The sequence below is a fragment of the Coenobita brevimanus genome, chromosome 92 (genome assembly GCF_032717465.1).
Source record: "Coenobita brevimanus isolate Jiangsu-jjx chromosome 92, ASM3271746v2, whole genome shotgun sequence".
In the NCBI taxonomy this organism is placed as follows: Eukaryota; Metazoa; Arthropoda; class Malacostraca; order Decapoda; family Coenobitidae; genus Coenobita; species Coenobita brevimanus.
This window is the reverse complement of record NC_137045.1, coordinates 1,736,728-1,762,847: the sequence shown is the minus strand read 5'-3', so window position 1 is coordinate 1,762,847 and position 26,120 is coordinate 1,736,728. Positions and strand designations below refer to the sequence as shown.

The 26,120-nt window shown below is 42.7% G+C and overlaps 1 protein-coding gene across 1 annotated transcript in view; it reads right to left on the bottom strand.

Annotated features, from left to right (window-relative positions):
• The window catches only part of LOC145412061 (uncharacterized), an 89,448-nt gene that overhangs the window by 21,639 nt on the left and 41,689 nt on the right, over window positions 1-26,120 (bottom strand). Inside the window, exons 5-6 of the mRNA XM_080281979.1 lie at window positions 14,199-14,275; window positions 12,407-12,543 (exon numbers count right to left, since the gene is read on the bottom strand). Of these exons, the coding sequence (XP_080138105.1) occupies window positions 12,407-12,543; window positions 14,199-14,275 (214 nt within the window). The remainder of the gene's footprint in view (window positions 1-12,406; window positions 12,544-14,198; window positions 14,276-26,120) is intronic.

Genomic DNA, 26,120 nt, shown 5'->3' with positions numbered 1-26,120 from the left:
ATCAATATTCCTACCATATGGAAAACTCATAGCAAAAAATACTCCTTCCACAACAATACATTAAATTCCTTGAGTACGATGACCTCTTATTCTGGTTTATTCTTGTTTGGTATCTAAAGACGATTACTGCATGGAAAATATCTCGGAATGAAGGATGGAATGAAAGCTAAATCTGATTCATCCAATCAGAAAAGTCTCTCCTAAACAGAACAAACAAGTTGTCTAGTGACAGCCCAACTAAAATGCAACAGACATCACCACACGGAAGGAGCAGAAACTTATTACTGCATTCATCACCTTAGCTGTACCTTGAACTTGGTATACAAAACTGCCATGTACCCCACCTATCTTTACCATCCTACCATTAAAGAATATAAGCTTTCCACAACAATGCCATAAATCACCACAAAGAGAATACCTTAACCTACCACACACCACTGCAGGCATCCGTCACAAAACACAGCGTTAGGAAAGTTTGTGTAAATATTTAACTTCACCTGCTTATGGAGAGTTTTCAAGGTATTACACAGATAAATCCCCCGCCTACCTCCAGCAACACCTCAATCCAGTGCACATGAAAACAGGAACTCAGTAAAATTTAATGTGTAAATGATTCTCTTCCTCGCTCCACACCTTGACCCACATACTCCACTATCCCATCCCCAACGACCTCCCCTTCTTTTACCTCCTACTTTCCGTACCCACCTCAACTGCCATGCCTCCCCCTTCTCCTCCCCCTCCTCTAGTCTTCCCACCCTTTGCCAACAACCCCCTTCCTCTCCCCTCCCCCCGTACACCCTCCCTTCAGTTTCTCTCTCCTCCTCTTCTCGACACACTCCGACCACAGTCCACTTTATTCCCCGACTCTCTTCCCTCCACCCAACTGCAACACATCCCCTTCCCTCTCTCCCCACCCCCGCCCAACTGAGTGACCAACCCCCAGACGCATACTTCTTCCTTCCCTTATCTCTCTCCTCTCCTCCTCCTCCTCCTCCCCTTGGCCCTCCTTTCATCACCGATCCTTTCCCCTACCCCCTGCCACATCCCCTCCTTCCCCTCCTCCCCAGCACACTTTCTTCAAAAACACTGGATCTGATTTATGGCTACTGAGACGGGACTGAAAAATACTCCCAGAAATGTGTTGTCGCAATTACGCTCTCACAATATGAATGTATTAACAGTTTCTGCTGGTATATGACCATTATCCTAAATAATTAAAGGCCGAATACACTCTATTAAGTAATAACAGTCTACGAGGGGATGGCCTCGATCAAAAGGACCTCAAGACCTCAAGTTATTTCCTGTCCCTACTTGTCTGGCTATTGCAAAAGTATACAATAATATAAAAGTATATAATGATACAGAGGTCGCCATGAACTGAAAGGGTTGGATACAAAGCATTAATGTGGTTCCGAGAATGCTCGCTGCAGAGAGATACAGATCAACGAGTAATAGCTAGATTCACCAGGAAAAATAATGAATACTTGATGCCAGGAGATAAAAGGAGCACAGGTCTGTGTGTGTGTGTGTGTGTGTGTGTGTGTGTGTGTGTGTGTGTGTGTGTGTGTGTGTGTGTGTGTGTGTGTGTGTGTGTGTGTGTGTGTGTGTGTGTGTGTGTGTGTGTGTGTGTGTGTGTGTGTGTGTGTGTGTGTGTGTGTGTGTGTGTGTGTGTGTGTGTGTGTGTGTGTGTGTGTGTGTGTGTGTGTGTGTGTGTGTGTGTGTGTGTGTGTGTGTGTGTGTGTGTGTGTGTGTGTGTGTGTGTGTGTGTGTGTGTGTGTGTGTGTGTGTGTGTGTGTGTGTGTGTGTGTGTGTGTGTGTGTGTGTGTGTGTGTGTGTGTGTGTGTGTGTGTGTGTGTGTGTGTGTGTGTGTGTGTGTGTGTGTGTGTGTGTGTGTGTGTGTGTGTGTGTGTGTGTGTGTGTGTGTGTGTGTGTGTGTGTGTGTGTGTGTGTGTGTGTGTACTGATTTACACAGGCTCTATACAGTTCAGCTCGGGAGAAACTTTGTGTGTGTGTGTGTGTGTGTGTGTGTGTGTACTGATTTACACAGGCTCTATACAGTTCAGCTCGGGAGAAACTTTTCGAACTAAGAGGTTAGATACGGCTTTCATTAACCACTTCCGCGCGACGTTCTTTGGGAGAAGAATACAATCACGGGGTGGTGGTGGTGGTGGTGGTGGTGGTGGTGGTGGTGAGATTAAAACGATAAGTATGTCACCGCAGAATAATCAGTGAATCTGATCTTCAAATCCCATGGAGAGACAACAGGACTTTTGTTGCTGACCGTACGGTTGACAACAAAAGTTCTGAATCGCCTCTTCTGTTTCCGCCAATGGACTCTGACACTGAGCCCACAGCGGTGACTTTATATAATCTTTTTTTAAGGCTATAGATCAGTACTGCCTGCTGAGGAATTGCCAGGCGAATTTCCAGAGTCCAGGGATAGGCATGTTGAAGAGGCGACATTAATTTGCTGCTGGTAATACTTTTCATATATACAGCGCAGTGAAAAGACCAGAGAAAGCCAGAGACTGCGACTCCCCTTTCCCCAGCCCACGCCCGGCCCACTCCAGATTAAGCGGCTTTCAAATATATCAGAGACGTAAAAGTATATTGGATCTCGATAAACGACTCCACAGCCACTCACACATAATGAACTGGAGATGTGCACTGGCCTTTTATCAGATAATTACCTCTGACAGCTTCGTACTGAGAATAATTAACGACTCTAAAACATACTTTGATACGGGATAAAAATGTAAACACTGTAGATGCACGCTAAAAACAAACCGATAAAGTTTGCAACACAGACCAAGGGACAGCTGGTGGTGTGATGGTCACCACATCCAACTCACAACTGGTAAAACTTGAGTTCGGTTTCCTGCCCGTCTGACTCTTGAACAATTTTTTCTTTTCTTGTCTCTACCTTATTCCCTCTTTGTCCCTGTTTACCCACCTGTACATTTGGAGGCCTGGATGTAAATTCAATTGTTGCACATGGTATTCTCGGCAGTCGATAGGTATTGATCCCAAACAGCCTCCTTATTATTCAAAGTTATAAAGATACTCCATAAACACAATGAGGTACACTTTCGGTCAATATTTCATCTGCACCCCCTGTCAACCGTGTAACATTTCTAACTCATAAGCAACAATTAAAAAGGATGGACATTCATTTCATTAGTTCAGTATCTCCAAAGTGTAAAAGAATTATTGGCTTGGACTGTACCCTATTTTACGACAGATTTTAACAGCCTGGTCTGAGCGAACCTAGCACATTACATGAGGATTAGGAGGGTAATTAAGGCAAGGTGTAAGAGAGAAACAACTAAGGTACATTCTCCCTTTGACAAATTAACCAAATCCCAAATGACGCTAACTATCCGACTACACGGGTCAGCAAGACAACAGGTGTCATAGCGTAAATAATTAACCTTTTGACCACGACTGATTACTCTCAGGCGATAAAATAATCTTGAGTCTGTTCACACAAAATCTCTGAGTTCGACAATAACGGAAAAAAGATTACTCACAATACTTTCCACGTTACATCGTTTGGCGCAAGTCAGAATAAACTACAGGTGTTGGACGAAGGCGGAAGGAGGGTTAAGGCGGCTGGCGGGATTGGCACACCTTTCTACCTTGTCCCGCGTCGGATGCATGAACGCCTTCAACCCGAGGCCATAATTTAGCATTCTATCACTACGTCTCACACAACTTTAGGGGCTGGAGAGACTTATCGAACGGAAGGAGTAAAATATATCCTTCAAGAACTACTAAAGATCCCTCCTAGAGCTATAAAAAAAAAATAACTTTGATTAAAATGAAAAATCTGTCATCGCGTTGGAGGTGTCAAAAAAAAATAATAATTCAGATAAAAACATGCGGACTTTTCTACCCTAAATATACACCGACCCTGACCGACGATTTGTGTAACGTGTCTGCCTATTACACCGATTTACTGGGTCCATGTCGGCGAAATTGGAAAGCTGGTGATTAATTCAGGCTTAATGGCACCAACAGCGTCGTATTAATGCCCCAGCTTAATATGAGGCCTGGCTAATTATACCAAAGCCGCCTGCACTTTGATGACTGGTGTGGCTTGAGGCATTTAACTCCTTCAATAAGACGAGGTAGTATGTATCTTATTATCAGACACTTTTCTTCAGTTTAGGAATGGCCCCTCGTACTACAGGGGTTAGTGACGGCTATTATTTCAACCCTCTAAATAAAAAAAAAAAACTCAAGCTGAATACACTAAACAAATCAAGACAATCATAACAATACGCCATAGTGAAGGGGTTAATGGGAAGTTTGGGATATTCGTCTCGTCAGTACATTAACCATATTATCCAACTTCAACAGATAAATTTAAACTATAAATTATTAAAACCAGAATATCCGCCACAGACACTATAAAAAAAACTGAGCCGTAGAAACACACACACACACACACACACACACACACACACACACACACACACACACACACGATTACTGAATAAGAAATGGAAATTATGAGGAAGGGGGGGGAAGGAAAGTGAATATTGAAGTAAGAAGCTAGAAAGAAGAAGAAAGAGGGAGGGAAGAGGAAAGAGGAAGAGAGAGGTAGACAGGTAGGGAGGCACTGAGGCGGAGGAGGAGGAAGTGGAAGAAGGGAGATCAGGTGAGAAGCATTAAGGTGAGAAAAAATGAGAGGGCGAGAGAGGAAGTTCTTTTGTGTGTGTGTGTGTGTGTGTGTGTGTGTGTGTGTGTGTGTGTGTGTGTGTGTGTGTGTGTGTGTGTGTGTGTGTGTGTGTGTGTGTGTGTGTGTGTGTGTGTGTGTGTGTGTGTGTGTGTGTGTGTGTGTGTGTGTGTGTGTGTGTGTGTGTGTGTGTGTGGTGGAGAACGGGGAGAGATAAAGAGGGTGAAAGATGGAGGATGCGAGGTGAAGGAGGCGAGAGGGAGAGGTAAGATGTTGAGAGAGAAATACGAGAAGAGGAGAGGATAAGGAAAGGGGTGAGAATGGATGAGGTGCCCGAAGAGAGGAAGAGGCGAGGGAGTTAAAGGTGAGAGAGCATCGGGGGGGAGAGGGGGAGGTATATAGGTAAGAGTGAAAGCAAGATCATGAGGGTAAGGGTGAGAGGGAGGAACATGATGAGGAGTGGGAGATGACGAGGAGGGGGGTGGTAGAGGTAATAGCTGGATGAGTGAAGTGAAGAGGAAGAAATAAGAGGGTAAGTGGTGGAGGAAGGTGGAGGGAAGATAAAGGGAGTGGGTGGAGGAGTTGGAGGAAGGGGAAGAGGGAGAAGGGGTAGGTGAAGAGTGGTGAGAGAGACAGAGAGGCGGAGGTGCGAAGGAGGGAGAGAGGTGAGGGATATTAGGGATAGAGAATGGCCCTCCAGCATGCAGATGTGGCTGATGCGTTGGCCTAATGCCGCCCCGGGATTACCTTCGTCTGACTTACCTCACTCTCCTTCAGCCCTCCACTGCATTTTCTCTCAAGCCTTTTCTCTCTTTCATGGCTTCACTCTCAACCCCATTTCCAACTCCCTGCCCCTCCCCCTCTCTCTCTTTCATTCTATCTATGTGCCTGTCTGACTATTTATCAATCTTCAGCCTAGTTCAACATGGGTAAATTACAATACCTTCACTCACAGCGAGTCTAAAGACGACATCCTCTGGCCATTGACCTGAGCTTAGATCATGCTTAACACTTTCAGTAAAATGACTTTTTTTTTTCTTATTTTTGTTACATCCAGATTATTTTCATTAGCTGAGAGGAGACATTTTATAGTGAATATTGTGAACTCGCAAAGTTTAGTCCTTAACGGAACTAAATCCACAAATGGTAAAAATCATCATCCTTTATGAATGCTCTACCAAACTCCTCTAGTTCTGTCTCTCCTAAACAGAATGAAATCGTCGAATGACAGCAAGAATAACTGGGATTAAATGCTGAGACAACGATATACATGTGTGTGTGTGTGTGTGTGTGTGTGTGTGTGTGTGTGTGTGTGTGTGTGTGTGTGTGTGTGTGTGTGTGTGTGTGTGTGACATACCCCTTACCCCCCTATCAAACTACCACATCACTCCCAATAAATATCGCAGTAAATTCTAACTTACCCCTCGACAGTGACTCCCAGCTCAATACCCTGCCTTCCTACCCTCTCATTAACCACCAAGACACCCAATAACCAACACACAACAATACCATCATCGTACTACACCACAGGATTAGAGATTGCGAAAGAACATCAAATTTATACAGACCTTGCATTACCACAGCCAATATACGCACAGATCACGATGTTACCTCATTCATTAATCACATGGACAGGAAGGCATATCGGTCTTATAATGGCCTTGTATTTACTTTGGCCAATATTTGTGAAGATTATGTATGTGGTCTGGTCTATCTATCTATCTATTTATCTATCCATCCATCCATCCATCAAATCGTTATAAGGCCTCACAAGGACAACTGTATTTAAGGTAAAGTTCACAGTATTGATGGACAGTATTCATTTTGTGTGAGCCAGTGTATAAAATGTTAAATTGAATAAACAGTCAGGTTTCCAATACTGACCATTATGTATGCTGTGTGACCCAAAGAAAGAAAATCCTGTTGAGGCAGCTTAGAGATTGATAAATGTAAATCATGTAGCACAATATTTCAATTACATAAAATACTATAAGCTGAAAACAATATTACCTTTAACTATTACAAAATACAAATTCCCGCACAGCGCACATGAAAGCATTAAATATTACAGAATACGAAATCTGACTTACAAAAACAATACGAAGCCTTGAGAGAGTATTGCATGATTTATCTTACACAATTTAAATACACTTTCCTTCTCTGTTACAATATTTATCTATAGCATCGTGTCTAATCAGCTGTGAATCTACTGGGGTGAGGGATATTGTCTGTGTAAATACGTCCTCAGGGCCAACTCTCACCATTTTGGATCAGTTTAGCTTAAATACGTCAGGAAGCTAACAAAACTCCTCCACTGGACTACACCTGTATGCAACCTATGGCAGTTGACAGAAAAAGGTCATGGTCTCATCTCGCTGTTCACCTGGCAATATTGACACACGTTCTTCAACTAGACTCACACATTGCAGCACCAACGCAAAAAATTAGACAAAACATCAAAAGAAAAACTGAGTATTCTGATTCATACACCAATTCTTTTTTCATGCCGAATTTATCGTTGTCATTCAACAAGAAAATCCGCATTCAAGTTTTTCATTTTAAAAAATAATTTGACAATGGGATGCACATTTAAAAACTAAGTATTTTTTTTTCTGTTCATGCAACGTTTATTTTATATTAGAACTTTTTTTTCAGCATTGAGAAATGAATAATTTTATCTCATTTTATCTTCCTTTCCTGTGTGTGTGTGTGTGTGTGTGTGTGTGTGTGTGTGTGTGTGTGTGTGTGTGTGTGTGTGTGTGTGTGTGTGTGTGTGTGTGTGTGTGTTAAAATAACAACAGTTTTGATCCGACTAAAACCAAACTTGGTAGGGCAGGGGTTCTTCTTATGGACCAACCTATCGTTTTTCAGAACAAATGATCAAAGGCAAAGGTCACATTGGAAGGTCAACTCAAACGGATTTAATCCGATTCCAAATAAACTTGGTGGAAGGACTAAAGTAAGGAAGTATGAAGTGATGCGATTTTGAGAACAATCAGTCAAAGGCCAAGGTCATGCGTTAAAGTGCAATGTTTGACCCTAAACCTGAAATAACTCTGATTCGATCTTTAACAAATTTGGTGGAAGGGCTGAAGGACAGGCAAGAATAACGATTTCATTTTTGTAACTGCAGGTCAAAGGTCAAGGTCACGGTAAAGTCAGTCCATAGGGATCAACAGAGCAATCGGTCGAACGTCACGGTCACTAGATAGGGTCAAATGATGCTCTTTTAAACTGCTGGGCGCTGGTGTTGTACTCTGAATGCTCCCTCTTGTTATTAAAATGATTAATTATTTCTACCCCCCTCTGAGCCCCATCACATGACCAAAGCATTGCCGACGTTTGCAAATTAAAATCATTCCCAGTACACAAACACTCCAATACAGATAACCCCAATACCTCTCCCCTCCAAAACCCCCACACCCCAACCCCCCAGAAACCTCACACCCTCTCCGAACCTCCTGATCCACATTTAAAAAGTTAATAAATAAATACAAAACGAATGGCGATTTCCTTTGACGACGGTATCAGCTTTAATTTTTCATATAATTTTAATCAATAACCTTTGCTGCGCATTTTTGGGCAACATGGTTAATGCCGACTAATTTTTCCTCGACCAGACGGCCTGTTTGGTGTCTGGCGGCTTTTAATAATTTTTTTTTCTTTTTATGTAATTTTTGGGCAATGCATTTTATGACACCCAAATGGTGGCTGGGAGAGTTTTTGTATATGTAATTGAATTCTCCCCTGATACTTTTTCCCCATAACAGATGAAGGTTTATTATAACTACATCTGAGTAACTGGGGAAAATATGTTTTAAGGACTATAGTGTATAATACCTTGTCTCTGCCACATTTAATTATTTCTCTTTGGTTCGAGTGGCAGGATGTTTCGAGCAGCCTGCTTAATCATAACCCAACAAAATTTTTTCCCCACAAGAGAAGTCTAATATCTGCATTCAAACACTTGAGGAAAATTCTTTTGAGGGTGCTACTTCAACCTTCGTTTTCCTCCTTCACTTTTCCCAATTCTCTCTCTCTCTCTCTCTGCATTTTATATATATATACACACACAAACACACCTCTATATCACACGGGGATATCGGTCCTTTAGGATTCATGGAACTATATATTTTCGATACTGTAACTGTTAGGATATACTATTTCATGGGGCCAATGAAGAAACCGTATACAAATACACTTTTCTAATGAAATGCTGCAATAGGAGACCGAAGAGTTTAAAAGATTTTGCTAGGAGGGGTGTGGGCAATCACCTCTGAGTACCAGAATTATGATATTGGAGACTATCCTGCATGCGCTTGAAAATGTCAGCAATCTTTAATCCCTTTTTTGAGTTTTCATCCACTCAATGCTTACTTTTGCTCACTGTACTCTTTCACGCTACCCTCTCGCTCCCTTTCCCTTTCTCCCTCTCCTGCTTCCTCACTTCCTTTCTCTCTTCTTGTCTCTCACACATACTTAAACCCCTCCCACCTGCTTCTAAAGAGCCATTTCCATGCCCCCGCCTTCTCCCAGCTGCAGGACTGGAAACAGGGTACTAAGGACTCATTTGCATACCTCCACAGCTACGAAACGTTCGCTCTTTCTTTTCAAGCAGAGTACTGGTGCCTACATAAAGATGCACAAAGGGAGGAAGAGGTGGAGGAGAAGAGGGGAGAGAGAGAGAGAGAGAGAGAGAGAGAGAGAGTTACTTCAAACAGGGATAGTGTGGTTTTTAAAGAGTCTCCAGGGCGAAAAGCAACTAACAGATGAGGGCTACGTATCAAAAACATAGTTCCTTCTGCAATGCACATTAAAACCAACAGCTAAAGCAATTCAAACAAAAGAGCAAAAAAAAAAAAAAATAGTGGCCTACCTACCAAGAAGCCAATGGAAACAAAAATTCTATCACCAACAAGGATTAAAAAAAAAAATAATAATAAAATGACCCGACCCTCAAAAACTAGGCTGTCCCTGCAACACAACCCTTCTCCTCGAGCATGTCAATCAAACATAAACTTCCCACGTAAAAAAAAAAAAATAAATAATAATAATAATATTCGTAAGTGTGCCTCCCTAAAAGCGACTTAGACTCGTCCTGCACGAAAAAAAAAAAAAAAAAAAAAAAAAAAAAAATCCATGCAAGATAAAACTAACTCAAACAGATCCCCTCCTCAAAAAAAAAAAAAAAAAAAAAAAAAAAAAAATCTCCTCCAGCAAGTCAATGGAAAAGAGAAAAAATAAATAAATAAATAAAACTACCACAGAACCCCCGACTAAAACAAACTGACAACTATACCTACGAGCGATGCATTCGTAATTCTTTAGCTTTCACACACACACACACACACACACACACACACACACACACACACACACACATTTTAAAAAGGTGCTTCCCACTAGCAATGCCTCACTACCATCAAGTTAATTAGAAAAAAAAGGGGGGGGTTGCCTCTCTACAGACAAAGCCTCTCAACAAGGCCAATTTTTTTTTTTATTACCTGCCTGGACTGCTTATAGGGGTGGGTGGAAAAGGCAGGGATAATGCCTCACCTCCCTATCCTGGCTTACTATCCCTCCTATCCAGCCTGGCGTTCGTACCTATTCTTAACCAATGACGGTGTGGCGCTAACCTGGCTCGCTATTTTGGGCAGGTAATAAAAGCTGTACTAGTGTGTGTGTGTGTGTGTGTGTGTGTGTGTGTGTGTGTGTGTGTGTGTGTGTGTGTGTGTGTGTGTGTGTGTGTGTGTGTAAATGGGGTTCGGGTGGGGGTGATCATTCCCTTTGCTGGTAGTAGTCTGAATGGTTCGTAGCCTGAAGTTTTCCCTCAGTTGTAGGTTTAGGGTGTAGCAATGCCCACTGTTGGCTGGGGAAGGTGATGGTCCAGTGGTTAGAGAAGCGATATACTGTAATACCATCGCATCAGTCGTGCATGAAACAGATCCAGCATGTGTTCAATATGGACGCTCAGTACTTGCTTAAAAACAGTAACGAGTGAAGGTGTGCGGTACGTGGGAGGACTGCTGGACCTTGGGAAACACTCTATTGTGTCTTATGCCCAGAGTCAGTCTATATTTCCATTATTCAATCTTTTACTGCATCATCAGGAACGTACAACCCGTGGCTAGGCTATTCAGTATTGATATTTAAGGCCAGAGTCATCACTTGCTTTCACCTGAGCGATATTAAGTGAGCAGTTTAACCCGTCCGTTGAATGTAATACCCTTACTGGCCACATGGGGTTGTAGTGCCATAAATGACGTCCGGCTGGGGCACCATGGCCACCTACACCACCAGGCGGACATACAAGGAAGAAAATCTGGAGGGAAGGTAATGCCGAATGTCAAGGGTGGTATGGGTGAAGGGCAATGCCTCTGTCGGCTGGCGCTGTAAATAGTTTTACTTGTGTGTGAGAATGCCAACTGGTGCCTTTGAGTCCATTTTAATTATTACTGCCATGACATTTGCAACACATACGATATGCGCAATTGATGCAGTATACATTCCAACACATTACTCTATCAAAATAACTAATACCGTGGGAATATTAATTAATTACTGAACTTTAACATCTCTACCCTTACGAGGTAATTTCTACTTTATTCTGGCTATCAAATATCGATGCCTCAGGTTAAAATTTTCGAAAAGAGGGGTTGAATGCGGTTTCAATAACGCCTTCCGAACTAGGGAGTTCTATTAAGCTTATTAAAATCGTTGTGAGATACCAATAACATTATTTAATAATACGGCATCAGACTGAGGGGTTCCAGAATAATTATTAATAAGAGAAATTCTATAGAGATATTATCAGTACAAAACAACACTTTAAAGAAAAATATTTATACAAGACGGTACTTTAAAGAGAATACTTTATATCGGCCCGCACTTTTAAAAGATATTTTGCCACACAAAAATATCCAAAGAACTTTCATTGCAGCAAGAAGCACTCAAACAATTTATGTGTATGCTTTTGTCGTCTGCAATGCTAAAAACCTATTTACATTTCTGGTAGTCTGAAATATTTAGTGCAGAAGTGGTGGTTAGAGAGTAGTTGAAAAATTATGGAAAGCGTGGAGGAGTTTTGTTGTCTATCTGTTAAGTGCAGGAGGAGGCGCAGAGGGTAGCTCCAGTGCCTGAACGAGAAGTGGATGGAGACAATTTAGGGAACTGTTCTCTTCTGGCTATACACGGAACTCTCCTTTCGTGGGATGTGAGAAGTGTTCCGCTCTATTGCAGTGAGATTCCATAGGTATAGATGAATATGCAGACTCTAATGCACAGAAATGAGAATGCTGAGAAGATTAAGGTGGGTCTCACGAGTGGCGGAACTGAGATTTGAGTGCTGGGAGAGAGACCTGGCATAAGAAATCTCAGGATCCCTAGGTTGGATTGGGTTAGTAGTCTGTATTCTAAGTGATTTTGGAGATTTCGTTGCGCCTTTTCCTAAGCGATTTACTCTGCACACTTTACCTCAACATCCTCCTGAATGTTAGTGATGCAAACTTGGCCGATATTACAAGGACACGAATTCCATACCACAGAATACTGAATCGTAAAAATGAAAATAAACACCAAAGAAAAGGAGCTACGAATTTCCTGTACCACTGAAAATACGTCGCAGTGTTCAATAAGGCATGTACGATCATTTTGAGAAGTGAATACTCAATGCGCTGCACTGACATGGCCTACAGTAGTGAAGTATAATATTCCCGGTGCACTGACCATAGACTGAGAGGTAGACGGTGCGTATGGTGGGTGGGTGTGATGAGACCTGACACTCGTAGTCCCCCTGGTCACTCTCCTCAGCACCCTCTATCACCAGCTGCCAGTTGTTGGGCTCCACGAACTCCAGCTTGTATCTGCGGACATACGCTCGGCTTAGACACGTGTACAGACGGAGACAGGTGAAGATTTGATCATGAGGGGAAGCGGGGGAAGGTTAGAGACATATGAGGGGTGCGGGAGGTTTAGTGACGCGGAGAGGGGGGAGGAGGTTAAGAGAATGGGGAGAAGGGTTAAGGAGTGGAAAGATTTATGAGTCTGGAAGAGCGTAGAATTTATTGTGACGGTATTGGAGAAGGGTGGGGGATATTAGAGAGGGTGCAGGGGGTGAGTGAGGGATAGTGGGAGTGTTGGATGGGGTGAAAGTGTTCTGGATGAGTGAGGTATTATGAGACATGTCGGGGTGCTAGAAAAGGGAAAGGGGTGGAAGATCCTGAAGACCGAGAAAGGTGTTAAAAGGAATTGGGAGGATAGGAGGAATAGGGAGATACAAGGGAGGTGGAGGTCAGAGGGAGTGGGAGGTACGAGGGAGGAAGAGGAGAGAAGAGGTGCAAGACGGAAACATTACAGGGTTACGTGAAGGGAAATTAGGATTAGGAGTGAAAACAGGAGTTGCAGGTTAAAAAAGTAAAAGGCAGGAACGGGACTAACTGCACTGGTGTGAGAAAGGGTGTAAGTGGAGAATATGGGAGTAATAATGGGGTATTTCAAGAATACAGTGTTCAAAAAAAAGAGGCAGAATTGAAAACTAACTCCTCGAGGATAAATTACATAAAAACTGGCAACATATTTTGCTATGAACGACCATACTAGATCACAACAACTTAACACTTGATCATTATGAGTAGCCCAGCTGATGTTCCCCTTATCTTTTTTTTCTATTTTTAGCAACTACCTGGCGATACTATTCGGCTAAGGGTAGACGCATTAAACTTTTTTTTTTTAACATATGCTGCTATCAACAACGACGTTAGGTAATTACCAGTACTAATCAGAACACGAGTACACCGCCTATCTCATGCCTCCGAGCGTAAAGATCAACAGCTTAGGTAGTATTGCTCCATACCTTAATTCTATACCATATACAGGACATATAAAAGCGACTATGGCCGCAATAAACATACCCCCACAACACAACACACGGCACGACCCACAAATTAGAGTTTAGGAGTTGGGAGTGAAACCATTCAATCGCGTCTGGTAAAGTACATCACCGAATTACACCTTCACTGAGTACCAAGCCTTTTTATCTGTTATCCTTGATGTGGTATGGCTGTAGAGAGTGGAAGAGTATGCTGGTAATAAAGAAGAAAGAGGAAGTGTCCGAAATAGTGAGACATATGTGGGGACCCCGTAGCCTGAAGGAGGTTCTGTCATGGACATTCTCTTTCGGATGGTTCCCAGGAAGACCAAGGCGTCGGAGATGATGATGATGATGATGATAAAAATACCAGACGATACTATTCACTTTACGGGAGACTTTTCGTAGTAAATTTTTACAGGAGGTAGTTCTTAATATTTGCCGGAGGAAATGTAGTCTTGGAGCGGACTTAAACGCCTGGCATTAGACAAAAGATTTCACAGTGAAGGAATTTACTTTAGCACGTGGCCCACATTTCACAGCCTCTAACTGACTGACTGACTGTGTGTGTGTGTGTGTGTGTGTGTGTGGAAGTGGGTTGAGAGAGAGAGAGAGAGATGGGGGGTGGGTACGAGAAAGAAAGACCCTTACTTTTCATTGTTGTGATAGGTGTTGGAGCCGACCGTAATAAGCTGGATGGACGACCCTTCACGCTTTACCCACGACACCTGTAAAGAGATGAGACGGGGTTAGTTATGAGTGAAATTTAGGTTTTACTATACATATTCTAGTTATCTCCAGACGATTTTCTTCAGTTAGGTCGGGCTTTACGAACTGGAGGGGTCAGAAACAGCCTTCACTCACAAACTGACTCATTTCACCCCAACTTGGTTCAGATTTTCGTCCTTTTGCAGCTGATTTCACATAGATCAGTGGCAAAATAGACAGTACTATGGTTCTATATACTTTTCCTAGCACTTCTTTGTGGCTAGCACCTAATTCTAGTGTTAATCTATTATTACGACTAGGCAGTCAAGCTGGAGAGATGGCATTTTAAGGGCAGAGTAAAATGGGTGAAATAGGGTGCTCTTTCTTAGCCTCTTCAAAGTCCCCCTCCCCTCCCCCTAAAAAAAAAAAAAAAAAAAGTCTGGGGATAGCAAGAGCAAAGGATAGAGTAAGGGCAAGGGCAAAGTACACACTCACACACAAATATTTATTGAACATTAGGCATCAGTCAGTACCAGCAGCTTTATAGTGCCTCTGGGTTTACTTGCCAGTGCACTTCCTTGGCTACAAGATTTACAACAACGTCAGTGCACTTCTAGTTTTTGCTGTCTGTCAATCTGTCTACGGCTAGATGCCTTAATTCCGGAAGGGGTGGCCAAAAACAAATCGCCTCCATGTCAGCCTGTGTTCTGTCATCTGGCTGTAATATATTATCTGCATCATGCTTCACATATAAGGGTAAATAGGCTCATTAGACTCGCCAGGTGACTTGACACCAATCATCAGTCTTCATTATTTTTCAAAATTTTGTGATAAGCGACTGAAGGTCATTGAAAGCACATAACACAAAGACTTACTCAACACTCTCCAACTTGATGCTTGAGGAAAAAAAGAATGGGCATCAACTTGCGTAACAACAAGACGACTCGGCAGTTATTCAAATAGTTATATAAGTCTGATGAAAGGTGAGCCAGACCTAATTAAGCACCAGATCCATTCACTTCCAACAACAACAACACCAACTGGGGTCACATCAATGGGTATGTGAAGGAGGAACAATGGTCACGCCTCCCACTTCATCGCTCATTAACATCTTCCAGGGTAAACCTCTCTCTCTCTCTCTCTCTCTCTCTCTCTCTCTCTCTCCCCAAGCCACTTTGCGAGACGGCGTTTTTTATTCTGTTGTCGTTGTCACCTAATATTAGTGTAATTCTTTATCTCGTTCATCCAGTACCATAACAGCAATATTCCTACCATTCGAATCATACCCTAAACCAATTTTATCTCAAAACAGAATACCTACTGAAGAGGGACTTGGGCTAGTGTTTTTTTTTCCCTAGAACCATGCGTAACTACTCACTGTGACATTCACGTAATACAACTGCATGCATCTTTTATACCACAGCTTTAAGTCTCTTGTTGGCACGAGGAAGTGTTAATATTTCAGTCCGGAGTGTTTCTATCAAAATAAGCCGACCAATGCCAAAAGACACGAGTTCACCCACATGTTTACGTCTTTCTGATGTGGGCGCGGATCTCGAAATTGATGACATATGCTGTTAACAATGCACAGTACTTACATCACTATCAGACACTAATTAAGTATGTTACGAATACTATATGTTTGATATATAAATTTCAGTAGTTCAAGAGGTGTATTCAACATCTTAGTCCTACTTTTCCCAAAGAATATGATTCCCAATAGCCGATGTTACACCCGGGTCCCAATTCAATGAACATGGACAAGGGGGAAACCAACTTTGTCCAAGAGATTAATCAGCACGATAATCGAACTCGGGCTCTTCCGGTTGCGAGCTAGATGTGCTAACTAATGGACCATCAGCTCCCCCAATCGACAGCAATACATTTCCCCTACCTCCCCTCCAAACCCTCTCTCCCCTCCCACATACCGCGCCCTGACTATTAGATCTACACCCTCGTTCCCTTCCCCCCCTCCCATACCCTCCTCGGGGGTGGGTAGGGAAATTTTAGAGGGGAAGGGCTGTATGTCGCACACTTTTTTTTTTCCTAGAGATTCCCTGTACAAAGCCTGCTGACGTATTTAATCCTGAACAACGTACACTAATGGCTAGTTTCTTCTCATTTCCTCTGACCAACCTACAGCCAGTGAAATAAGCCGTATTACTATATACTGAATATTTAGGTCCAAGCCATCGAAACTCTACGCAGTTGAGAGAGAGCTTATGTTCAGAGGGAAAAACGCAGGGGAGGGAAGACGGTGATATATACCAAAATGAGGGATCGAAAGGAAAGAGGAAATTGGTATGAGTTAAAACTGGCAAGGACATTGAGTAAAGAAAAAAAAAACACTAAATAAGAAAGATTAAACGGGAAGTCAGAGAGAGAGAGAGAGAGAGAAAGAGGGGGGGGGGGCACTAAGAGAGTCACAGAAATCCCCAAACCAAACTCTCAGCGAAAAAGATAAAAACTAAGAAAGCGACGGAGAAACTAGAGCTCTGAACTTGGCCAAAGAAACATCGTCCCATCTCAAACTTGAAGCATAAAGAAAGAAAACGAGTTAATTGGACCAGGAACCACTCTCTGTGTTCATGGGGGTTCAATACTCCTTTCACAGAGTTGGGTTTATGCACTGGTTAGCACGTCCAGCCCACTATTAGTTGAACCTGAGTTTGATTATCGAGTCCGTCTTACTTTTCAACGACGTCTGTTTCCCTCCCTTGTCCTTGTTCACCCATCAGTACATCTAGGGACCTGGATGGAACACTGATGGTACAAGCAGTCCAGGTATTCTTGGATATGATTAGTGCTTGTAAAACTGTCTGTCACAACCCCTCAGTCTGATGAATGAAAAACTCTTATTCTTTCTACTTCTTTCAACGTACGACGGACCGCTAGTCATGACGGGGTCAATCAAGGCTGTATTTAACTCCACCATTTCGAGAAGCTGAATAAAACTGACTGAAGGTAGAACAATGTCATTTTTAGGGGCCACAAGAGCATCCAAATGATAACCAAAGACAGTAATCTGAACTCACCCATTTTCAGTTCAAGAAAGTTAAATCAGTGAGAGGAAAGGAGATTAGGATGTTCCATGAGCACTGCATCAACGTGGAAGGAACGACTACTGTACAGATGCCATGCTTAATATGCCCCGGTAAGATATACAGGTAAACAAATACGTCACTGTTCAAGCCGAGGCCATTCTTCAGTGTCCTATGGTGTTTTGTTGGTGCCCCCCCTCCTCTCTCTCTCTCTCTCTCTCTCTCTCTCTCTCTCAAGTTTTTTATTGGCAATTTTTATATTCGCTTTTACTGCCGTTACTGACCGCAAAAGTCGGGAATGGGGGGTCACTGTGATTGCTTTGATTACTTAGTTGTGAGACAGAGAGATAGAGACAGACAGACAGAGAAAGAGACAGAGAGAGAGAGAGAGAGACAGAAAGACAGAGAAGGGGGGACTTATTCATCAGCAATCACTCTCGACCCGAAGCTACTGGCCCGGTGACATAATTATGAGGGTGTGAAAGAGGGAAGTGTGTGTACAGTAGGCGAGAGGGAGGGGAGACGGGAGTGCGTGTGGGAGGGAAGGAGGGAAGGAAATGTGTGTAGGTAGGAGTGAAGGAAGGAATGAGACAGTTTACGATTACCCTGACCAACTTCTAACTCACTCTTCAACCTCAGTCCATTATTCCAAGACCGCTTATTGCCCCTCTTACCTCTTATCTCTCCTCTTTTCTTCCCACCCATTCTCTCTCTCTCTCTCTCTCTCTCTCTCTCTAGCCGCCCCAGCTTCTTGATTCACCTGGTACCGTCTTAAACCCTCTCCCTTTTCCCTCTTATCTGCCCTTTTTTATTCTCTCACCCACACTCCCTCCGTCATCACTCTTACTCCCACTAGCGTTCATACCTTCCTTCATTAGTCACTGTTCCTTCACTATCTCATTTTCGCTCATTATTCCTTTCCACACCGATCAATTTGGGGTTCATTCATCAGTTCGGGGGTTCAACGGCCTCTCGGTTATTAGGGTTTTCTATTCAGTGCTCATTTTCCACCTCCTTCACCTTCATCACCTTCCTTCCCTCATTTTCCATCTCCTTCACCCTCATCACCTTTCTTTCCTCTTCTTTCTCTTTTCCCCGCACTCATTTCCTTTCATTTTGTCTTTTGGTCTGTCTAGTACGAAAAGGCCTATTATACTATACCAACCCAAGACGATTTAATTTTGCTTAAGAAAAGCTTCGTGCTAAAGGGACAGAAATAATCTTCATTAACCCTTTCAGTGGGTTCATCTCTTACTCCAACATCGATACTTCCAAAAAAATTTCTTTCTCATACTGAGGAGATGAAGGTCTATTTAAATTCAGCCTTCCCCGTCCCTCTCTCTCTCTCTCTCTCTCTCTCTCTCTTTTCTAGTTTTCGTCTCCAATCAAAATAGTAGATTTTTCTTTCCCTCAACCTTTCTTCACATTCCCTTCTCTCCGTTCTTATCATTTCCTTTTTACCCACACTCATATCCTTTCCTCTGCCATTTAAGCTTTTTATTCTCCCTATCTTCAGGCGATTTTATCAAGCCCAGAAAAGTCTCTCTCAAACTGGATGAAATCGCCTGGTTGTAAATAGAATAAATTAAAACGCAAACCAACACACTAGGGGAGAAAAGGGAATAGAATCGCAAGTAGTGACAAAAATACGAGTAATGGTCCTGAAGGGGTCAATCTCTTCGTTTTTCTCTCTTCACAAACCAATTCTGTTTCGGATCCTTTAAAACTCTAGCTTCAGTTGGGTCTTTCCTTCAATCTTCCTCTTCTTTTGCTTTTCACTCAAACTTTTTCTCTCTTCCTTCAATTTTTTTCCCTCTCCATGATCGCAATTTCTTGTTAATCTCCTCCTTTTCTTGCCCATTAAGCCAGCCTCTCTCTCTCTCTCTCTCTCTCTCTCTCTCTCTCTCTCTCTCATCAAAGAATTATTTTACACCCAGAGAGACGCAAGCAAGACCCAGGTGGAATGAGGAAGCCTCTGGGAGATGGCGGGGAGTCCTTTATGAGAGAGAGAGAGAGAGAGAGAGAGAGAGAGAGAGAGAGAGAGAGAGAGAGAGAGAGAGAGAGAGAGAATCAACTGGAGAAAGCAGAAGGGCGAAAATGAACGAGAGGAGGTGAGAGCTGGTTTTACAAAAGACTATGATCCTGAAACCCCTTTCTTAACTGGGTGGAGAGACGCACATGCAACACCTATCAGGGAACCAAACTCCCAAACTTCCCCGCGCTGCGCTGTGACGAGGCGCTGTCTGCTACGTGGGAATATCGCTTCACTGCATGGGACGCGATTACTTGTCCACGATAAATGGATTTGCTCGACCAGACAGAGCGGGGTTGATCAAAACGCAACTGGGTACACGTGTGGTCTATGTTTTCATTTCCCTAACCTTTAACCATTTACTGACCTGGGAGGCACGTGGGTCAATGATTATTTCAAAGTTTTCTTTCTCTGCTTCGTTTTGCTCTTTCATCTAATACACTTCTCTTCCAATTGGCGTAACGTTCTCTCTCCTCCTGTCCTCTCCTCGCCCTTATTTCTACCATTTTCCATACGATTTCTCCTCTTACTTTTGTCCTTTCTCACCTTCCACCCTCCCCGCTCCCGCCCTCCACCCACTTCTCGTTCGCCAACAGTTTTAGCCCACTGTGCATTTTTTCGCTTCTTATTACCTGGCCCTTCACCAATCTCACGTTTCCCTCTTCTTTTTCCCTTCTTCTGTCCACATCTTATTCTCCACCTTCTTTCCAGTTCTCATCTGTCCCGTTCTTCTTTCATCTTACACCCCTCCACTCCTTTCCTATTTCCCTTAGTTCTCTAACCTCTTTTCTTCCTTCTCACACTCCTCCGTCATTCCTCCCGTTCGCTTCCTTCAATTCTCATCCCACTTCCTTCCTTCCCTTGCCTACTCTGCTCCATCCTTCCTCTCCCCTTTCCCTCCTATCGCTTTCTTCCTGCCTTCTTTTCTCGTATCACACATCTTCACCTTGTTCACCCCCCTCCGTCTGCTCTGTCTCTTAGTTTTCTTTCCACTTTCCTTGTTTTCTAATCTCAAACTCTGCAATCATCCCTCTCCTTGTTCCTTCCGTCTTCCTACTAGATTTTTACTTCTCTCATCTTACACTCCTGTCTGTCCCCATCCTCTTCTCTGTTCCTTCATTTCTTTCTTCCCTCTCCTCCACCTTCAACTCCTCTTCCATTCTTTTCTACTCCCTTCCTCACATTCTCTCCTCTCTCCTACCCCCCCCACCCTTCTATCGCTGCCTTCCCCCCCACCCCCCCATCCCTGCCAGCCACACTCAACACAACAATGTCATTTAACTTCACCTCCTACCACCGCAAAAAAAAAAAAGAAAAAAAAAACGCAAACTTTTCAGTCCACACTTCTGATTCCGCAACCAACTTGCCACTTTCTCACCGCAATCCAGTCCTCCTACCCCTCCCACCTACATCCACACGCACACAAAAGCGCGCACACGCACACACACACACACCATCCTCCTCGCTTCTCTACCCTGCAGGTCCCCCTTACTGGTATCTTCACTTCCGATTACTTAACCCTTTCTGACCACAGACGTAATTTTTATTGCATTCTTGCAGTTACCAGGGGAATTTATTCTGGAGTTGTTTATGAAGACAACAAAAAAACAAATTCCAGTTCGCAATGTCTCTCAAAAAAACAAATTCCAGTTCGCAATGTCCCTCCTGAGTTAAATCATCATGAGAGCAAGAATCAAAAAATGAGGCGCCATTGTTGAGTCAGGGTCAATACGAGATTCACCTCCCACGACCGTAAATCCGTCTTCCACTAAATCCCCCTTCCACACCTCTGCATCCTTCCTTCCTTCATTTCTTAATTCCTTGTCGTATCTCTTAAGTACCTTTTCATCTCTGTATCTCCTTTCTCATCTTACCACTAATTTCCTAACGTTATGCCCTGGATCCTTTCTGTCTTCCCATAAACAACCTCTCTCTCTCTCTCTCTCTCTCTCTCTCTCTCTCTCTACGCAGCAATTCCCAGCAGCTGCACATACCCCAACACTGCACTGACGCGGTGGCTGTATTTTTAAAAACAGCCTTGAGCTTCTCCTGGAAACCAAACTCTAAGGACAAATGCATTTCCGGCCACGTATAATGGCGATGGGTGCATAATGCTCTCTCTCTCTCTCTCTCTCTCTCTCTCTCTCTCTCTCTCTCTCTCTCTCTCTCTCCCCTATCTTAACTGCAATCGGAGGTTCGTGCCGGACCACTGACGTTGCATTATTGACCTTTGCCGTGACCTCTGTGCACCAGGATCATTAGGACGGCTTTTAACCCTCTCCCCCCCCCCCCTCTCTCTCTCTCTCAAGTCTCCAACAACCCGCTTCCTTCCACCTTTCACCTTTTTCATTTTTTTTCCCTCCTCCAGTTCTCTTTCTGTTTGCCCTTTTCACCGCGTACGTCACTTTTTTTTTTTTCTGTCTCTTGCTTTATTCATGTCTCTCTCTCACTCGGTTTGCTTCTTGTTTTTCTATGTTTTATCCGTCTTATAAAATTATGTACCTGGTTCTGGAAATCTTACCTCATCATCCCAAACACTGAACCATTCATAATGCGACATGATATCGACATTCATGAAGGACATAATGATATTTGCGGGGATGTTTCAATGACCTCTGTGTGTATTTGCAGCTTTAATGACGTCTGTGGGAATTTGGAAAGAGAAAATGACTGTCTCAGGAAAATTAACTTCCTCAATCCAGTCCCTGCCTGAGTCTAGGATGGAAGTTGCAATCTTGTGATCAATAGTCCATTTCTCTATCACTTCAACCAATGCCAGATCCCTCCCTATCTTCCTCTTCCTTACATCTATATTTCTGCGCCTCATCTATTTCCACTTCCTCTCTTTTCCAGTCATTTTTGTGTTACTTCCTCCATTTATATTTTCTCATCTCTCCCTGATACACTGATCTCTTTTTACTTGACATCTATTCCTGTGTTAGTTTTTTCCATACTTTTCTCTCTCTTTCACTTCCTCGAAACAATCAATTCCATCATTCTCATTATTCTTTCTTTTCTTTTTTGTCGTTCACTATATCACAATTTTCATTTTGAGACCTTTCGTCTTCCACAGAATATCTTTTTCCCCCTCTTCTTCACCTATATTACAGTTTATCCTTCTCTTTATCAAACTGTCTTCTTTCTTCAAGTACCTCTTATGATTCTTTCCTTGCTCACTTTTCCTTTTAATATTTTCTGCATAAACCTACTACCTCCTCTTTTGTATATCAATATAAAAATGAATGAATGAATTAATAAAAAGTATCATATACATAACTCTGCTACATGCCTCTTTTATGTTTTCTTACCCTTTTCTACCTCTTATTCATTTCCATCCACAGTCCCTTCTATTCCGCATTCACAACTGCAACGTTCTTTTATTATAATCCTTTCTGTATATACAGTAACTCTCTCTCTCTCTCTCCACCCACCCACGCCCACAAAAATGAATCGTACTGGCAAAATTTTATGCAACATCCATGCTTTAGCAGGTGAAATTCTTCGGACGAATATTAATGTTCCTCAACTTAACGGCCTGCCACCTGCAGCCTTACTAAGGTGAATAAAGGCGCCAAGCAGTACCCAGAATAAAATATAAGAGCCTTTCTAGGAGCGAATGGGTTGATCATTGAGTACCCCATCACTGTCAGGTACCATAACGTCTTGACCTTCTTACTCGTATTCTTACTACCTGTACTTCCAGACGAAAAACCTTGCGTTGCAGAAAGAGTCAAAAAGCCCCCAAAATCACCTCTAGTTGGAAAAAGTCCCTCTCAAGCTGACTAAATCAAAAATAAATAAATAAATAAATTACAAATGCGACGTGCTGGGGCTGAAGGGAGTCTACCAGTTAACTCCTTTTGTACGACTGCATCTTGTTCCATTTCCTACCTGCTCTATACAACGTTTTATTATACTTTAGGAAAACGTCTCCTGTCCCAGGGATTAATGATGGATAAATTTAACCCCCTTCCAGTTGGAAAAATTTCTCGTAAGCCGAGCAGAATCGTCTGTGGCCAAGAAGAATAAAACAGAATATATCATGAAACTGACTGAGCTGCCTGGCTTGTCACAACTCTGGCCAGCATCAACAAAGCCCCGTGAACCAGAGTGAAGGCCTCTTAGCTAATTACAAATGTGCAGCCTGACATCTCTGTTGACTCGTTCAGGCAAGAGGCACACATTTAGCAGGCAATTAACACAGCTTTGTCTTGTTCTGAGGATGTACGAACTGCAGAACAAGGACTTCGGAAATGCATGTATACAAAATCATTGACAGTAGCTGTATTTCAAATGTAAGAACACCGGGATAATTTGGGTTGGGATCGGTCCACTCGCGTTCACCCATGCTGAGTTGAATTGAAATCGCTTGGGTACAGGTAGGGTATTGTTCAACAGGGTAGGGCTGGCTTGTGTTGTGCTGGGCAGGGCTGGGTTTGGCTTTAAGTGGTTAAGTCAGGCTGGGACTGAGCTGGGTGAAGTACGAGAACAAAACAATAAGCAATAAAAAAGTGAAATAACTGAACTTAGATCTGTCCCTATTACAAGCAGCAGAAATGGCAGGGAAGAATATAATCGCCCCCCGCCCTTTTATTTCCCAGGGTCTGTATTTCCGGACTATCTCTGGGAAATATTAAGCCATTTATATGAGCCGGATTTTCTACCTTGCTTTTCTTTCCCGGGAATTTGGTGGAGTAATTAAACAGGTGTGCTAATGAGATGAGGTTTGTTAACGAGCGGAGGTAACAAGGTCATTATCATCACCTAATATAGTTTTGTAATTACACGGGGTGTACAAAGGGGAAGGATTAGATTAGGTTCCTAAACGTACATTAATTTACACGTGTGCATTGATATGTGTATGCTCTTTTACACACTCCCATATATATATACCTATCAACATACATACACATATATACATACCTGGCATACAAAGGTCCATCCATCCAGCTACATTCATAAACCTCCATAGAATCCCAAATTCGCCTCCCCCCCCTCTCTCTCTCTCTCTCTCTCTCTCTCTCTCTCTCACCTGGTTCACTGCAAGGCTCATCAAATATGAGTGTTCGATTACTGGCGGAAAGAACATTTTATGAGAATACTGAAAAGGATGGGAAGAGGGCATTTAGAGGGGGCGGGCGAAGGTGGAGAGGGAAGGAAGGTGAAGGAAGGGAATGGTAGTAAGAGAAGGTGAAGGGGAAGATGTGGGAAGGGGAAAGGATAGCGGGAATGGAAGGGAAGGAAAAGTGAGGAGGACAAGGGAAAGGAAGGAGTAGTCTGAGAAAGAAAAGACAAGGTGGTTCGACGGAGGAACACGAGGACAGAAAGAGAGGGCGAAGGGGAGGAAGGAAAGCTGAGAAAAGAAAGGGAAGGAGGGGTGGAAGAAAACAGGAGAGAATGATAAGAAGGTGGGGGGGGGGAGACAGAAGGAATGATCTGGAATGGTGTGTAATTAAACGGAAAAGGAAGGAAGGAATGAGAAGCAACGGTGGATAAAGGAAAGGACACGACCGTGGAATTAACATAAGAACGAGGAGAACACAAAACAAACCAATACTAATCTGATGACGCTGCTGATTGAGAAGTCAGGGGATGGAAAACAAAGCAGAGAAAGAGAATAAAGATAATGAGAGAGGGGGATTTAAAGCTTTTAATATTCACTCACAATCAGGGAGAGACGTGCACCTGTATAAGTATGGTATGTCAGGGTTATTAGACGGGCAGGTAAAGATCCCAAACATTTGTAAAGATCACGGAAAATATTTATAACCTTTCTTAGGCATAAACTGCCACTGGAATAAAATCCTAAACCTATTTAGCAGGAAGAAATACTGAATTCAGTTCAAGAGATACTCTAGCGGTGAAAGGGTGCAAGTAAATTTCTTTAAAATTCGGGCCATCGACGTAAAGGCCCCTAGAATTTCCATAACAAAAATGCTTCATCAAACCTGTGGTAACGCCTTGTACACAACCACACAATTACACACCGCACAAGACAAAATAGCACCAACAGCAATCACCATCACCAACATCACCATCGTCACCATCATCATTCTCATCATCATTCTGCCTCCCACAACCCGGAATCACGCGATAACTTAGGGCTATCAATAATTTCCACTTCATTAGCATCACTGAATTATTCCCGAGCAATGAACATGCACCCCGTTTTCATTAATAACAACCAATCCTGGACTCACAAAAATATAATATAAGTCGAGGTCAGAAATTAATGCCACCAGGAATACCGATTTTCATATTTATCAATCGGGCGTCCAAAGGATATAACTGTTCCATTATTTATTCAGGAGTGATTATTGTTGGCTGTTTTCTGGGTGGGGTGGTGATCTGCTAGAAGTTTGTTTTTCTCTTTTTTTTTGTTATCCCTTTAGTACGAGACTTCTTTTTTTAACCTAATTTCACTACATGTCTGATGTTTTATTCTTCACACCTGCAGACGATATTAGACAAGTTCAGGAAGAATACCTGAGGTCCAGGGGCTTCATACAGCATTCATACCCCTTTCAAGACGACAGGACTATTTTAAGATGAAGTGATTCCCATGGATGTTTGAGACAATAAAAAAAATAAAACCTCCACGGTCTGAAGGTGTTAAATCTTTTGCCTATATTTAAGAGGTGATAACTGTCACAATCTTATCAATCTTAATCATCACTAAGTGCACATCCGTCTATGATTTACCTCATACCTTGAGTCATGAACATTATGAATATCACTCTCATCTTCGTCATCATATTATCATCAATACAGCACTATTTACGGTTATCAGAT